Source organism: Colossoma macropomum, unplaced genomic scaffold (genome assembly GCF_904425465.1).
Source record: "Colossoma macropomum unplaced genomic scaffold, Colossoma_macropomum, whole genome shotgun sequence".
Lineage (NCBI taxonomy): Eukaryota > Metazoa > Chordata > Actinopteri > Characiformes > Serrasalmidae > Colossoma > Colossoma macropomum.
In genome coordinates this window covers 21,847,864-21,860,811 of record NW_023494802.1, presented here as the reverse complement: position 1 = coordinate 21,860,811, position 12,948 = coordinate 21,847,864, and the positions used below count along the sequence as shown (strand labels likewise).

Below are 12,948 nucleotides of genomic sequence, written 5' to 3'. Positions count from 1 at the left end.
ACCCAGAGGAAAAGAATTCTTTCTTAAGATCGTCTCAGAGAAATAAAGCAGATCTCAGTATTATATTAATGAAGGATCACTGATTTCTGAACTGTTCCTCCTGAACCTCCTCAGGAGAAAAGAGGAGACTAACATCAGCGTCTCACTGTGAGACGTTCTGGTGATGAAGGAGAAAAGCGTGAGTTCTCCTTCTGCACTGACAGACTGCTGAGAGGGTTCTGTTATCTAGAACAGAGCTGTATAAGAGAACGATGAGATCTCATACTTTTCTTATGGAGATATTGTTCAGCTGAGGCTGGGCTGAAACGAGTCAGACAGAAAGAGTTAATCCACATATTTGACAACATTTTGATCAAAGTCTGAGTTTTATTTCTCAGGAGACCAATTTCAAGTCTCAGTCTGATTCAAACTGGACTTAACCGTGTGTAGAAGAAGCTGAGATCAAGAGGAGATCTCATTTAGAATATTTCTTTCCTCTGGGAAATTGTGCCTGTATGGCATGTGGACCTCATGAGTGTACAGGTATAAGTTAACTGTAGCTAATAAAGTGGCCAGTGAGTGTGTGTCCCATATGTGTTGTATAATAGCCAGTGTGTTTATGCGTTTTATGAGCTAATGTCTTTGGTTCGGCCTCCTCCTCGTTTCTCACAGGTGTTGGGGAGCGGTCGGAGTGCGTAGGAGTTGGAGTGTGTGTGCATGTGTGTTCCGCTGAGCCCTCGCCCTCCATGGATTTACTCAATCTCCCCTACACTAAAGTGCTGATCCTGGGCGCCATCGCCGCCGCCTCGGCCTTCGTCGTCACCATCCTCATCGTGCTGGTGTGTGTGGGCTGTCAGAGGTGAGTGAATGCTGATCACTGCTCTGCTGTACGGTTAAACGTACTGTACATAGAATTAAAGACGTAGCGCTCATGCTGCCTTTAGTGCTTTATAATCGTAAAACAAACGGTTCGATGTTTTATACCCCACTCTAATTTCATTCGAAGCCGAGAAGACGGGGAGTGTTATGATGCAATGGTTTGAAAACACTCAGATAAAACGTGAAGCTAGAGGGCAGTTTAGAGCATCTCTGAGTTTGCTTTGTGAGCTAGGATAATGGGAGAGTGCAGCAGTGCTGCAGGAAAAAGCAGTGTATGTGTGAGTGTGTGTGTGTGTGTGTGTGAGTGTGTGTGTGTGTGAGTGTGAGTGTGAGTGTGTGTGTGTGTGTGTGTGAGTGTGTGTGTGTGTGAGTGTGAGTGTGAGTGTGTGTGTGTGTGTGTGTGTGTGTGTGTGTGTGTGTGTGCATGAAGGTGCCCCTTAATTCCAGACACAGTGAATGTAGAGATGAACTTTCTCTAGAAGTGGTTTTCTGTGGTAGAGGTGACATTTACTGGTAAATGAGATCCTCCTTCCTTCTCATATGAGCCTTAATGATTATTAGGGTTTTGGCATTTATAGTCATGTAACTCGGGAGAAGAAGCCACCAGTTAATCACACCTGCACTGTGGTGTGTAGCACTGCCTGGATCTGTGCTGCTCAACCATTGAGCTGATCTCAGATCCAAAAACCACAGAACAGGTTTAATTCACCTCCCTGTCCCTCAGTGTCCAGTGCTCAACTTCACCCCCTCAGATTTGAAACAGTATCATCTAAACTCTGTTTTAGATGCCACAACATGATCTACGGTGAGCAGAGCTGTTATCATGCTTGCAAGCAGGCAGGCAAAGTTTATTTATATAGCGCTTTTTACAACAGGTGTTGTCACAAAGCAGCTTTACAAAAAAAAAAAATCAGTATTACAGAAAGAAATCCGGGTCTGAGCCCCCATGAGCGTCGCCAGAGGCGACAGTGACAAGGAAAAACTCCCCAAGAGAAACAGGAAGAAACCTTGAGAGGAAACAGGACTCAGAAGGGGAACCCATCCTCCTCTGGACCACACTGGATAGTAAACATTGTTAGTATAAAGTATTATAGTACAAAAACAGGGAAAACAGGTGGAGCAAATGATTAATTTGATTAGTTTAGTTTATGCAGCAACAGCAGCAGCATCAGTGGGGTCAGGATGTGAGGGTGAGGTTTGCACGGCGTTGTACAGCATGAAGCTCAATGTTGGTAAGCCGGTCCAGAGGGCTGGCAGCAGTGGCACCCGATCAAGGCAGAGGAGGCAGAGGCATCAGACGCACAGGATGGGCAGCTGTTCAACTCGGCAAAGAAAAGAAAGAAAGGAAAAACACACAGAGAGTCAGTTCTGTAATGGGTGACAGAACTGAGAGTCAGTTCTGTAATGGGTGTCAGTTCTGTAATGGGTGACCGATCACAGATTACAGTGTTAGCAGAGCAGCAGAGACTCCGGCAGGTATAGAACTGACAGGGAAAACTAATTACCAAAGACTATACAAGTAAGTTTTTAGCTTAGACTTAAACACTGAGGCTGTGTCTGAGTCCCGAACATATACAGGAAGACTATTCCAAAGCTGGGGGGCTTTGTATGAGAAGCTCTGCCCCCTGACGTAACTTCATTAATTCTAGGTACTAATAGTGAGCAGCACCTTGTGATCTAAGTAGGCGTGATGGTTCATAGTGAGAGAGAAGTTCACTCAGGTACTGAGGGGCGAGTCCGTTTAGAGCTTTATAGGTCAGTAAGAGAATTTTATAATCAATGCGAAATTTAACTGGTAACCAGTGTAAGGCTGATAAAACTGGGCTGATATGGTCAAACTTTCTGGTTCTAGTAAGAACTCTGGCTGCAGCGTTCTGGACCAGCTGAAGCTCGTTAAGGCTTTTGCTGGGACATCCAGCCAGCAGGGCATTACAGTAATCTAGCCTTGAAGTAATAAATGCATGAACTAACTTTTCTGCATCCTGTAGAGAGAATGCATTTCTCAACTTAGCAATATTGCGGAGATGCAGGAAGGCTGTTCTAGTAATATTAGTTATGTGTGTGTCGAAGGACGGATCAGGGTCTATAATGACACCAAGGCTTTTTACATATGAGCTTGATGCAGCTGAGAAATTGTTAAGTTTAAGTGTTAAATCAGTTTGTTTCTGGCTGCTTTTGGACCAAGAAGTAGAACCTCTGTTTTATCCGAGTTTAGAAGGAGAAAGTTACTCGACATCCAGTCTTTTACGTCTTTTATACAGTCCTCAATCTTAACAAGTTCAATTTTATCATCCGGGTCGCTTGCTAAATATAACTGAGTGTCATCGGCATAGCAGTGGAAGTTTATGTCATGTTTACTGATAATGGTGCCCAGTGGTAGCATATATAGTGTGAATAATACAGGTCCTAAAACGGAGCCTTGCGGAACACCATACTTTACTTTTGTGAGGGCGGATGATTCACCGTTTATATTTACAAACTGATAGCGATCAGTGAGGTAGGACCTGAACCAGGAAAGAGCTGTTCCTGTTACCCCTACAAGGTTTTCTAGTAAGACAGTGTGGTCTATTGTGTCAAATGCCGCACTAAGATCGAGAAGGACTAACAGAGACACATTTCCTTGGTCAGAAAATAATAATAGATCATTTACAATTTTTACTAGTGCTGTCTCTGTACTATGATGTGGCCTAAAGCCAGATTGAAATTTTTCGTGTACTTGATTACTATGCAGATAGGAGCTTAACTGTTTTGCTACAACTTTTTCCAAGATCTTTGATATAAAGGGGAGATTCGAGATGGGTCTATGATTTGATAGTTCGCATGGATCGAGGTTAGCTTTCTTAATCAGCGGTCTAATTACTGCTAGTTTAAGAGATTCTGGGATGTACCCAAGGCTAAGAGAGGAGTTTATTATTGACAGAACAGGCTTGGTTATTTCTGGCAAAATTTTCTCAAGTAAACCTGTAGGATTCGGATCTAACATACAGGTGGATGATTTTGCGGAAGAAACGATTTTAACTAGTTCATTTTCTTGGAGTAAGGTAAACGATTCCAGCCTCTCTGCAGGGATCATAATATTCTCAGGATTGGGGCTGGCATTAAGGGGAAGCAGGTTTGAGGAGTTTAACTGTGTTTCTGAATTTTCTGCCTAATTATTTCAATTTTATGTTCATAAAATCATTGCTGCTGGAGGCTGATGGCATCTGGGGTTCACTAACTGTTTTGTTCTCTGTTAGTTTAGAGATTGTGCTGAAAAGTAATCTAGGATTATTCTTATTGTTTTCTATGAGAGAGGAGAGAGAGGCTGAGCGTGCTGCAGTAAGTGCTCTTCTATAGTCTGTAAGGCTCTCCTTCCAGGCGGACTGGAACACTTCTAGCTTAGTGAGGCGCCATTTTCGCTCTAGTTGTCTGGTGGTCTGTTTTAAAGCCTGAGTGTGGTCATTATACCAAGGGGCAGTTTTTTCTGCCTTACTATTATACTTTTTAATGGGGCCACACTATCTAGAGTAGATCGAAAATGATCCTCTCAGAACTTGGTCATAATATCATAACTCGGTAGGATTAGTTGGACAGCTGACAGAAGGAAGGTTTCTAATAAAGCTACCAGCTGTGGAGGGAGTTATTGTCCGTTTAACACAATAACATGGTGATGAACGCACATTACCACTAAAGTGAATTTCATATGAGATTAAGTAATGGTCAGAGACTGCTGTGCTCTGGGGGAGAATGGCTAAGTTATCTATGTCTACACCAAAGGTCAGTATTAAGTCTAGAGTGTGGTTGTGGTAGTGTGTGGGCCCCTTTATGATTTGGGTGAAACCTATGGAGTCTATAATAGATATAAATGCCTTACTAAGTGCATCTTGAGGATTGTCAAAGTGGATGTTAAAATCTCCAACAACTATTATTTAATTTGAAAGCGTTATTAGACTTGATAGAAACTCAGAGAATTCCTGTAAGAATGAGAATACGGCCCTGGCGGCCTGTAAATTGTAATTAGTGAAAAGGAATTTTTATGTGTTCCTTGATCATTTATATTAAGAAAAAGAACTTCAAAAGAAGAAAATTTGTGTCGTACTTTCTGGCTCACGCCTAAAGCTTTAGCATGGATGGTTGCTATACCTCCACCTCACTTAGCTAATGCTAACCAGCTCCTCTGTCCTAGTTAGCAGCACTGTTCAACATTTAGCAGCTATTAGATCGATGGCTTGAGATTCACTGCATTCACTTATTTTGTGACCATTTATGCAAGTTTTTGATTTTTTTTTATTTTGAAATAATGCAGGACAAGACGGCACAAAAGCGGCATAGATGCTTTTATGTTACTTATGATGCTTTTTATGCTAAAATGTTGAAGTTTGACCTTTGGGGCAAGAAATCCTCAAAGGCAGAGGGCAGAACATTTTCACCATAAAAAACATAAAGTTATGGACTGGGGTTTCAAAGAAAATCATAAAAAAAACACAAGCAAAATATGAAGTACCAAAATGTCCAAATACAAAAAATAAGATTGCTACTCATTTTCACTCATTTTTTTTTAAATGTATTATTCATTTTTCCAGTCTTTGCTTTCATTTTTTTCTAATTGCTGATTTTATATATATATATATATATATATATATATATATATATATACGTATATATATGTGCTTCTGGAATCACTGTTTTGGCGGTGGGTCTTAGAAGAGGCCTTTCACCTGCACTCTATTGGTCAGTTGATTTTGAGTGACAGTTCCAAATCAGTTGACCAATAGTTGACCAGTTTTGTTTCTTTGAAACTTTCGGCACAAAAGTTTTGCTGCTCAGAAGCAACCATTGTTCTAACGCACTTACCAAGTAATGTTGAATGCTTGGTTTAAATTGTTATTGTTATGAATGTTGCCATAATACTACTACTACTAATAATAATAATAATAACAGTAATACTACAAAATTCATTAACAAAATCTAATGATGAACTTTGAAAAAAATATTCACCTGCTGTCATTTACTGCAGTGCCGTTCTCTCACAGCTAACGTTGGTGCCACGAGCGATATGACTTTAAATAATGAGTGTTTTGACGTGAACTTTGGTGAGAAAACTTTAAATCTGATGGACGTTAATAAAGTGCTACATGAAAAAAACATGAATTTTATAAGATAAGTTTTAAAAGCTGAGTAACACTGTAGTTTGGATAGCATACTAACTAGGCAGATGGCTAATCTTGCAAATGAAGTTAGTGAACTTCTAAACAATATTGATTTCACTTCTTTGTTTTTCATTTAGAAGTTTACTGAATAGTGAAAGTAAAAGTAACTAGCAAAACGTTGTTATGTCACGTCTACAAGCACACAGACAGGGGGCGTCCCAGACTGAAGGCTGTAACTGAGGCTACAAAACAAGACTGTATCCTCTACAGTGTGCATTGCAGTGCATTCCATGTAAATACTATTGCAAGTTTAGCTTTATTGCTATTAATAATTTGAGACTCAATTATATTTCTTAACTAAAGAGTCAAGAGTTTTGTGTAGTAACAGAGCTTTTTTTCCTCCTCTCAACACCCAGAAAACCAGACTGAAGAATCTCCTCCCAAACTGTAGATTATCACTTCATTGCTTTGCTCATTGCTGTCTCTGCACAGTTGTGTCATCACATAAAGTTCATTTGCAAAAACTGATTCCTACATTTTAATTCATTCTCATAAATCATGTTTTTTTTTTTGCACATTCCAGGTGATATCAGTCAAACTGTAGTTGGGTTGTTTTGATTAAGTAAAAAAACTCAATAAAATACAGGTAACTTTAAATTAAACTCTAAAATGAAACTTTATTGAGTTGAACAAAGTCATGTAATGAAATGTAAAGTAATATTTAACATCTTTAACATAAAACAAGTAGTTAAAGTGCTGAAAATTGCAACAAAAACAGCCTTTAATGGTCAACATTAAACATCTACAGTATCAGACCTCAGAAAATTCTAAGGCTGAATCTCAAACGGCTCACTGCTCCCTATTTACTGCACTGTGTGGGTTCTAAAATTTTGGCTTTAACACCCAAATATTGGTCTTTGTGTCCAGTATGACTCGTCTCTCATGGCTGAATCCAGAGTCGTTCTCTGTCAGACTCACTGAGCTCTGTTTAGATGGAGGAGCCGTTATTTTAAGACCTACATGCTGCACTTTGTAGGGAGAAGGGAGCCATTTGAGGTTCTGCCTAAAACAGTTTGTGGCTGTGTTGTGTCACCTGACCCTGAATACAGCACACTGATTCGCTGAATGGATTTAACAGGTTCTGCTCGAGAACAGCGCTGGCGTTTGACTCTGCTGTAATGTGAATTTTCAGTGGCTTGATGAAAGACAAAACGTATTTAGGGTTCAGAATGTGCTACGATTTAAGACTAAATCATGGCCATCAGCTTGTTTTTAAGAATGTTCGCAAATGCAGACCACGCCTTGGTAAATGGGATAATGAGAGGGGGCCTCTGAGGAATTTTAGGCTGGAGTTCAGTATGGCCTCTGTGGGTCACGAGAAGGACGACCCCCCTGTATATTAAAGATCAAGTGCAGGTGTGGACAAGGTGGAGAAGAAGGGGGAGGAGGTGGGGTGCGAAATTTTGGTATTTATAGGAAGCTGGAATTGAGAAGGAGGAGTTTTAGGTGTGGGCTTTCCTCAAACCTCAGGTGTGCCATAACTCCATTAATTGATCATTTTTGCAAACAAACTGTTCATTTAATAGTCCATTATAAAGGTGGCCAGGGGGTGGAGCTGCATTGAAATGATGGAAAAAATCGCTATAGTGGGAAATAACAGCTATTTTTAGGTTATTTAACATGAACATATATATCCAATTTGTAATTTCATAGGACCCTTGGCTGCCTTAGTGCACAGACCGCCTCTGTACTCACACCACAGCGTCAGGATTAAGACTAAAAAAACTTCAGCCTTGGCAGAAATATAAGTAAAAGCATCTCTCAGCTCTTGTTTATCAGGCCAAATGGCTTCAGAGAAGAAAGTAACAGGCTCAGCTAAGTGGCTACGAACTCTCAGACAGTAAAGTTCGCATTCGCAAACATTCACATTTCTATTCATTGAGGCCAAATCAAAGATGACGTTATACTACAACTGCAACTTTTACTGAACTGCGCTGTATTATGTCCTTTTATTGAGCTTCGACCCACACTATTACAGTATTTGCTTCCACGTCCGCTTCAGCGCAAGGGGCAAAATTACTGTCCGAAAAAGTAAAGAGGAAAAAAGTCTGGTTTAACCGTTAACCAGGGTCACTTTCCACTCGGACTCTCAGACTGGCAGGTCAGGACTCAGGACTGGATTCAGACTTTCATGAAGTGTCTAGTAAGTAGTAAGTAAGTAAGTAAAGTTTATTTATGTAGCGTTTTTTACAACAGGTGTTGTCACAAAGCAGCTTTACAAGGAAATCAGCATTACAGAAAGAAATCCGGGTCCGAGCCCCCATGAGCGTCGCCAGTGGCAACAGTGGCAAGGAAAAACTCCCTAAGAGAAACAGGAAGAAACCTTGAGAGGAACCAAGACTCAGAAGGGGAACCCATCCTCCTCTGAACCACACTGGATAGTAAACAGTGTTAGTATAAAGTATTATAGTACAAAAACAGGGAAAACAGGTGGAGCAATGATTAATTTGAATAGTTTTGTCTGAAGCTCTCTGGCTGCTTCTGTTCCGACACTCTCTGTTTGGTCACTGCATAATTCGTCACTGTTATTCTAAAATGTGGAAAACAGTGAAAGTAATAAAACCCTCTGTGGAACCTTTGACTGGTACTGAAGGTGCGTCAGCGAGCGCTGATGAAGTGGCAGTGTGTGGCTCACTATAGGCGCTAAAAGACCTCCTGCAGTGTTAGATGAGTTTTCTCTGTCCACTGTGGGTTTATATGTTCATGCAGTAGGAGTTCACTTAACGCTGGTGATTTCAGTGATGAGTAGGATGCAGTGTGACACAGCCAGTTTCTGATTGGCTGAACTTTCACCAGTGACATCACTGTCACCCACTTCTTGATAGAACATTCCGCCCTCTGGAATGCAAAAATATAAAGTACATTTCAGTTCAGTACAGTGTTAGTAATGTACAGTGTGCTGGGAACCAAACAAACCAACTTCATCTGAGTCGAATCCTTACAGTATAAAAAACGATCCCTGATCAAAACTGTGGTCTGCATGAATTTCTTGTAGGTACAGGGCTTTTTATCCTGAATTGATATTGTTTATAATGGTTTAGGATGTATTTGTTTATCAAACATCACATTTTGAATGTTTGTAGTGGTCTGTCAGGCATGGGCTTCATTTTTGTCAATAATTATGTCAGACAATCATTGAACATGACAGTTTTATGAGCCTAAATCTGCTGATATTATAATTCTACATTAAATATTACTACCTGCTACTGCAAAAACATCTCCATTGTATTTGGTCTATTTCATGTTGCTTTTCTTAGCACTGTTAATTATTGGTTAAGACTATTATAATTAGGCAAACTTAGCTACTGCTTTCTTGGTATACTAAAGGCTCAACCTCAAGGGTTGAAAGGTCACAGTACATAGAGGAAGTGTTGCTCTGTCGTGCTAAACACAGTTATGTTTTGTGGCCCATTCATTTATTGTCCATTTTTTTTTTTTTATTGAAAACATTTAAGGAATATTTTGAAGAAAAATCAAATGTTCACCTACCTCAGGTGATCAGTCATAACATGTTTTTGTGACCAAAGTTAGCTTCTTTAGTTTAGTGCTGAAATCAAATCACTAGAAATCAACAGTCACCTAAACCTTTTCTGTAAACACATCACAGACCTTCATGTGCAGGCTCATCACACAGGCATATGGACACTACATTACATAGATTATTTCTGTTTCCATTAATAAATAACCGTTGAGCTTGATTTTATTTAAACGAAGATACACGTTTTAAAATAGAAACAAACGAAAGGTTTGAGAGAAATTGGGATTTGTTTTTATGTTGAAGATTTGGGTGACTGTTGATGTCTAGCGTTTGATGAGAATATTAGGCTTGTAGCTCCAACAGTAAACAAAAGAAGCAAAATTCGACACCAAACATGCCTTGGCTGATCGACTACGCCTGGGATAACTATTTCTTAAATGTTTTTGTTAAAAAAAAATTGGAAATAGTTAATTTATGGAACCCAAGATATAGTTTCATTTACCAGAGCAAAGTAACACTCCTTTTACAGAATATTTCAAAATTAATTCTTTTTTTTAATGAATATTAACTATTGAATGAATTTTAAACTGAGCGGAGACCAGTTACGTGATTTTTTTCTTCCCCAGAAAAGCACAGTTGGTGAAAATGGGCTTGTCTGAATTGGAAAACATCGGCCAGCATTCCTGCTCGATCTGTTATGTAGATTGCAGTCTTCTCACAGTCTGAAAGCCCATCTTACTTAGGAGGAGTGGTCAGACCCCAGGGGGCTGCTTTATCCTTTTTCCATTTGACCCGTCTGGTTTAAGTGGTCGGTGTTTCTGTCCCTTTCTAAAGCTATTGAGTAAAGTGAGCTGAGCACCTCTGTTAAACAAGCGTTCTCGTACATTTAGCAGCAGCATTTCTGGGTGATTTGAAGTGGAAACCGTCTCGTCTCAGTCCTAAAAAACTGCTCTGCCAGTTTCAGGGATTTCTGATGGGGCCTACAGAGATCCTATCCTCTCCTCCCCATGTCCCCCTTTCTCCCTTTTTTCCTTCTCCTTTTTTCTTCATTCTAGCTCTTTTCTGTGTCTCCCTCTCCCCCCGGAGCGAGTGGAGTGGATGCGATGAATAATAAAATCATTCATCAGATGGGGAGTTGTGTGTAAGGAGTGATTTATAGTGAACTCTCCTCTCCAGGCTGGTCATTTGGGAAAAGTGCTGAGAAATCACAATAAATGAGTTTCATAATGATTCATAATGTTCATTTCTTTGTTTGTATTGTTTTATTGTTCTTATTTTTATTACGCATTTCATTATCCATAATTAGGCAAGGTGGTGGCCTGTTTTTTCAAGGTCATACTGGTCAGTACGAGGATGTACAATATGTTATAACACCCTTGGGCGTTATAACATTGGGTGACACAGTTTATCTGTATGGATTATGAGTTAATTAATATCTTTAAAACTGTATTCTATCATTGCTGAAAGAGCTCAAACCTCGTTTGCTTAATTTGTGGAAGAACATTTTTGAACATTATTGTAACGTCAGTTGTGCTGCACATTTCCAAGTGGATTCATTTGGGCTGCCGTTCTGAAGTGTCGTCCATGTTCAACAAGCCACTTACAGTAGTAGGAGAACACAGTGGAACTCTGACGGTAACAGTCGTGCTGTTGTGCCCGATGAGCTCCATTTTACCTCATTTGCATTTTTCCACAGTCGTCTCTGCCAGAGCTGTTCAATATTCTCACGTGTGCTAGAACTGAGCTTTGTGTGCGCGAAGTGTGTCTAACTCCATTCAAATATTTTGTCTAGTCTAAGCACTTGAGGAAGTTAATTATAGTTAATTATTCATGTATTATAGTTAATTATTCATGTAGTTATTTATGAGCTGTTCTAACTAAGCTGTAGTGTTTACAGTGGCTGTAGTCCATCAGGTAATCTGAACACTAGAGAATAGTGCTGGGCGATATGACCTCAAGGACACGAACCGAAGAAGTGACCGCGTCCTTTACGGCGAGCTGAACACATTCTGGGTGATGAGCCCAGCTGTCAGTCAGTGAAGCTTCATGATGGCTCCTGTGATGCTGGTGAAGATGAAGCTGATCCTCCGGGAGCGACTGGCATTTGTTGGTTGGTTGATTGTTTACCTCTGGATGAGCCGTGAAGCAGCGTGACGCTCTGTTCTTTAGAGCATGTGGGTCAGTTTAGGAGCTGATCTGTTCAGACTGATGTCGCATATAGATCACATTTAAAAGATAATCTGAACAGACAAACAAAAAATTCAGATTTGGGCCACTTTTACCTGCTGTGTGAACGTAGCCTTAGCTTCCATGTCGCAGACTGGACGTGGCGGAGTCACGTGATACACACATGGTAGTAAGTTTTAAGGGGACAGATCATGAACACACAGAGTCGGGAAAGGATTAACAGAATCAAAAAAATCAACATAACCAACATGGGCAAGATTACGTCAGTTAGAGGTTCTGAATGTCGGTTTCAGTTACTTTTCGATTAATCGCCCAGCTCTACTACAGAATGAATCCAAATGTTTGTAATCAAAACGTTGTTTCATTTGGAGCTGTAATATCATACGTAAAGCAGGCAATTCGCTTATATGATTCTGCATGAAAACGAGGCTGTGGTGGGAGAAATATCAGAAGTGCTGTATGAACAGTCGGAGCAAATAAAGCAGAAAAGCAAGTTTAACCAGTGATGCTAGTATGGAATATTGCTGTTTACCAGGCTGGTCATCTTATCAAAGACGAGAATGTGATCATGGCTTGTTTTTCCATCAGTTGAACCCAGACACCCGTCGCCAGTGGATTGCCAAGATATAGAGATGCTGGTTCTTAAGATTAGTTTACACGTCGGCCCTCACATTAACACACCTCTCACATCTTTAGTTAAATTTTTATGCTGATATGCAAATGAATTGGCTGATGTCAGATGGCAGCAACCTCTGGATGTGTTGTATTGTCCATTTGCTCCTAAGCTGACACCACATAAACGAAGATGGCAAATTCCCGTTTTTTTCAGTTTGTCCAAATCGGTGATTTTACTATCCAGTGCTTGGAAACGTGTTTGGAGCACACTTCTGTATTACCTGTGATCTGAGATGGTAGATGTGTTGATATGAGTGATAACATGTAAGTACAGGGTGATTCAAAAAGATTCATCTGATTTCAAAATGATTTATTTCACCTGTAAATCGTCACAGATCAATGCAGTGAACTGTAAATGGTTTAAATGAGCATAAAGTTTATTATGTAATTGTAGAAGGTCTCAGTATGAACCTCCTCCAGCTGTACAGACAACATCAACACCATAGTCAAACTCATCCCATACTGGATTGAGCGTGTCGGGTGTCGCTGCACTCACGGCTCTTTCAGTGCGATTTCGGAGATCATCCAGTGTTGTGGAACCAACGACGAACGCTCTGAGCT

General features: G+C 40.2%; 1 protein-coding gene across 2 annotated transcripts in view; it reads left to right on the top strand.

Annotated features, from left to right (window-relative positions):
- Positions 1-12,948, top strand: part of LOC118822694 (atrophin-1) — a 100,027-nt gene that overhangs the window by 45,469 nt on the left and 41,610 nt on the right. For both annotated transcript variants that reach the window (XM_036591908.1, XM_036591909.1), the window contains exon 2: positions 652-838. In XM_036591908.1, coding sequence (XP_036447801.1) covers positions 726-838 — 113 coding nt within the window. In that variant the 5' untranslated portion in view covers positions 652-725. The remainder of the gene's footprint in view (positions 1-651; positions 839-12,948) is intronic.